Source organism: Selaginella moellendorffii, unplaced genomic scaffold (genome assembly GCF_000143415.4).
Source record: "Selaginella moellendorffii unplaced genomic scaffold, v1.0 SELMOscaffold_656, whole genome shotgun sequence".
In the NCBI taxonomy this organism is placed as follows: domain Eukaryota; kingdom Viridiplantae; phylum Streptophyta; class Lycopodiopsida; order Selaginellales; family Selaginellaceae; genus Selaginella; species Selaginella moellendorffii.
In genome coordinates, this window is record NW_003314903.1 from 2,134 (window position 1) to 3,752 (window position 1,619).

Below are 1,619 nucleotides of genomic sequence, written 5' to 3' on the forward strand. Positions count from 1 at the left end.
CGAGACGAGCATTTTTCCAAAATAAATTGCCACCGTATGCAACTTGTTACCCTGCACACTTGCAACCGTGCCTGATCGTTTTTCAGGCCTAGGCTCTCCAGCTTCGGTCCGCTCATTCTATCAAGGGCTGCAATCTCTACGTTTGCAACACTGGAGCTGATATTTGTTTTTGTGCTGAGACTGGGCATTGTTCCCGCATTTTACCGGTGAATCTTCGCAAAGCAAGCCACTATCTAATGCCAATTTGGCATTAGATGTCCTTTGGCATTGCCAAAGGACATTCAGCTCGCCCGTCACATCCGTGGTGAGAGGGCTTATCTTACTGCATTAAGATATCCATTGTGTCAAGGACACACGTTTTGAACATTTCTAAAGCACCAATGCTGGACTTCAAAAGCCCATCAGATCTGCAATAGAGAAGTATGGCTGGAAGCGGCAATCTCCCCGTGCTCGTTCTTCTTCTGTTGGCCTCGTTATCCTGTGAGAGAGATCTCCACTTGTATGTTCGATTCTAACTCGGACTCCTGTTCTTGCAGCTGCTCAAGGTGGTGTCGTCGAGGTTTGCAATGGTGACCTCACCTATACCGATTGCAGCAACTGCTGTAGTCTGAAGAAAGGTTGTGTCTATCTGCAACCTGGTTCAGGACAAGTCACTTGCATTGGCGGTGATTCAAGGGCTTGTACCCGGGAGTGCCAAGGTCCGAAGTTGGCCGTATGCCCATTGCCTTCATCAGGATTCCCAACATCAGGCATCAAGGTGCTCAAGGGAAAACTCCCACCCCGACAACCTGGATGCGGTTACTACAACATCGTTAACGGTGACCCCATCCCGCGGCTGGAGCAGCAGGGCACAGATCAAGGTAACCGCCTTGTTCATTATGTTCAGGAAGCTCAGCCCTCTCCGATAGAGCTCATGGCAGGAAGGAAGTGTAAGCTTGATTCGATTGTGGAGGTCTGCAATGCCGAGGTCTCCAAAGATAACTGTGGTTGCTGCTTCGGGAAATCCGGTTGCATCTACTTGGAGAATCCATCCGCAAACAGCACCTGCCTGCCTACTGAAGACCCCATGGGGGTTTGCGCCCTCGTTTGCCTGCCCAGAGTGTCCATTTGTACCAAGTCTGTAACTTTTCAGGGCACCACCCTGCAGTCTTGCAGGAATGCACGCCGCAGCTGCGAGGACATGAAAGAGGGCTGCAGTCTCTACGATCGCAACACCGGAGCTGATCTCTGCGCTGCAGGGGGTATCGCTCTGCCTGTCTAGTCTAGTTGCTGAAACTAGTTATGGGCATTACTATTATGAATGAATAAGGCTGCTTGCTATAATCCATTGTTCTCAAGACTGAAGTAAACAATCCTAGGCTCTCAAATCTACTATAGATCTAGAAACTTCAGAGACTCCACTATAGAGAGGCATTGTATGCATACCTTGCAATCAAAAGCTTTGCTTGTTCCCAATTTGAGGTGTGTTGGATTGCTTCCTCCAAAGGCGCTGGATTCTGAATTTTCATGTGAGATTCTATCTCTAATGGCAATCCTTGACAATAATACTTAATATGACTAGAGGAGCTGGCGATTGAGAAAAGCCACTCTTAGGGTTGGTCAATCTGTGAATGGTGTTT

At 48.5% G+C, this 1,619-nt stretch overlaps 1 protein-coding gene across 3 annotated transcripts; it reads left to right on the top strand.

The window, feature by feature from the left end:
• Positions 1–351: 351 nt before the first annotated feature.
• LOC9652969 lies at positions 352–1,369 on the top strand. 3 transcript variants are annotated; one of them, XM_024668215.1, is made up of 3 exons: positions 352–480; positions 537–860; positions 909–1,369. In XM_024668215.1, exons 1-3 carry the CDS (start codon positions 423–425, stop codon positions 1,259–1,261), a joined length of 735 nt encoding a protein of 244 aa, XP_024523983.1. In that variant the 5' UTR covers positions 352–422; the 3' UTR covers positions 1,262–1,369. The 3 variants fall into 3 exon arrangements, with proteins under 3 accessions (XP_024523983.1, XP_024523984.1, XP_002994764.1); XM_024668216.1 differs by having other exon boundaries at positions 921–1,369; XM_002994718.2 differs by having other exon boundaries at positions 537–1,369.
• The last annotated feature ends 250 nt before the right edge of the window (positions 1,370–1,619 follow it).

Bases quoted from the DNA above. Each gene is read 5' to 3' on its own strand.
- LOC9652969 (XM_002994718.2), top strand. From the start codon at position 423: ATGGCTGGAAGCGGCAATCTCCCCGTGCTCGTTCTTCTTCTGTTGGCC. The intron at 481-536 runs GTGAGAGAGATC...CTGTTCTTGCAG, and splicing joins TCTGTTGGCCTCGTTATCCT to CTGCTCAAGGTGGTGTCGTC.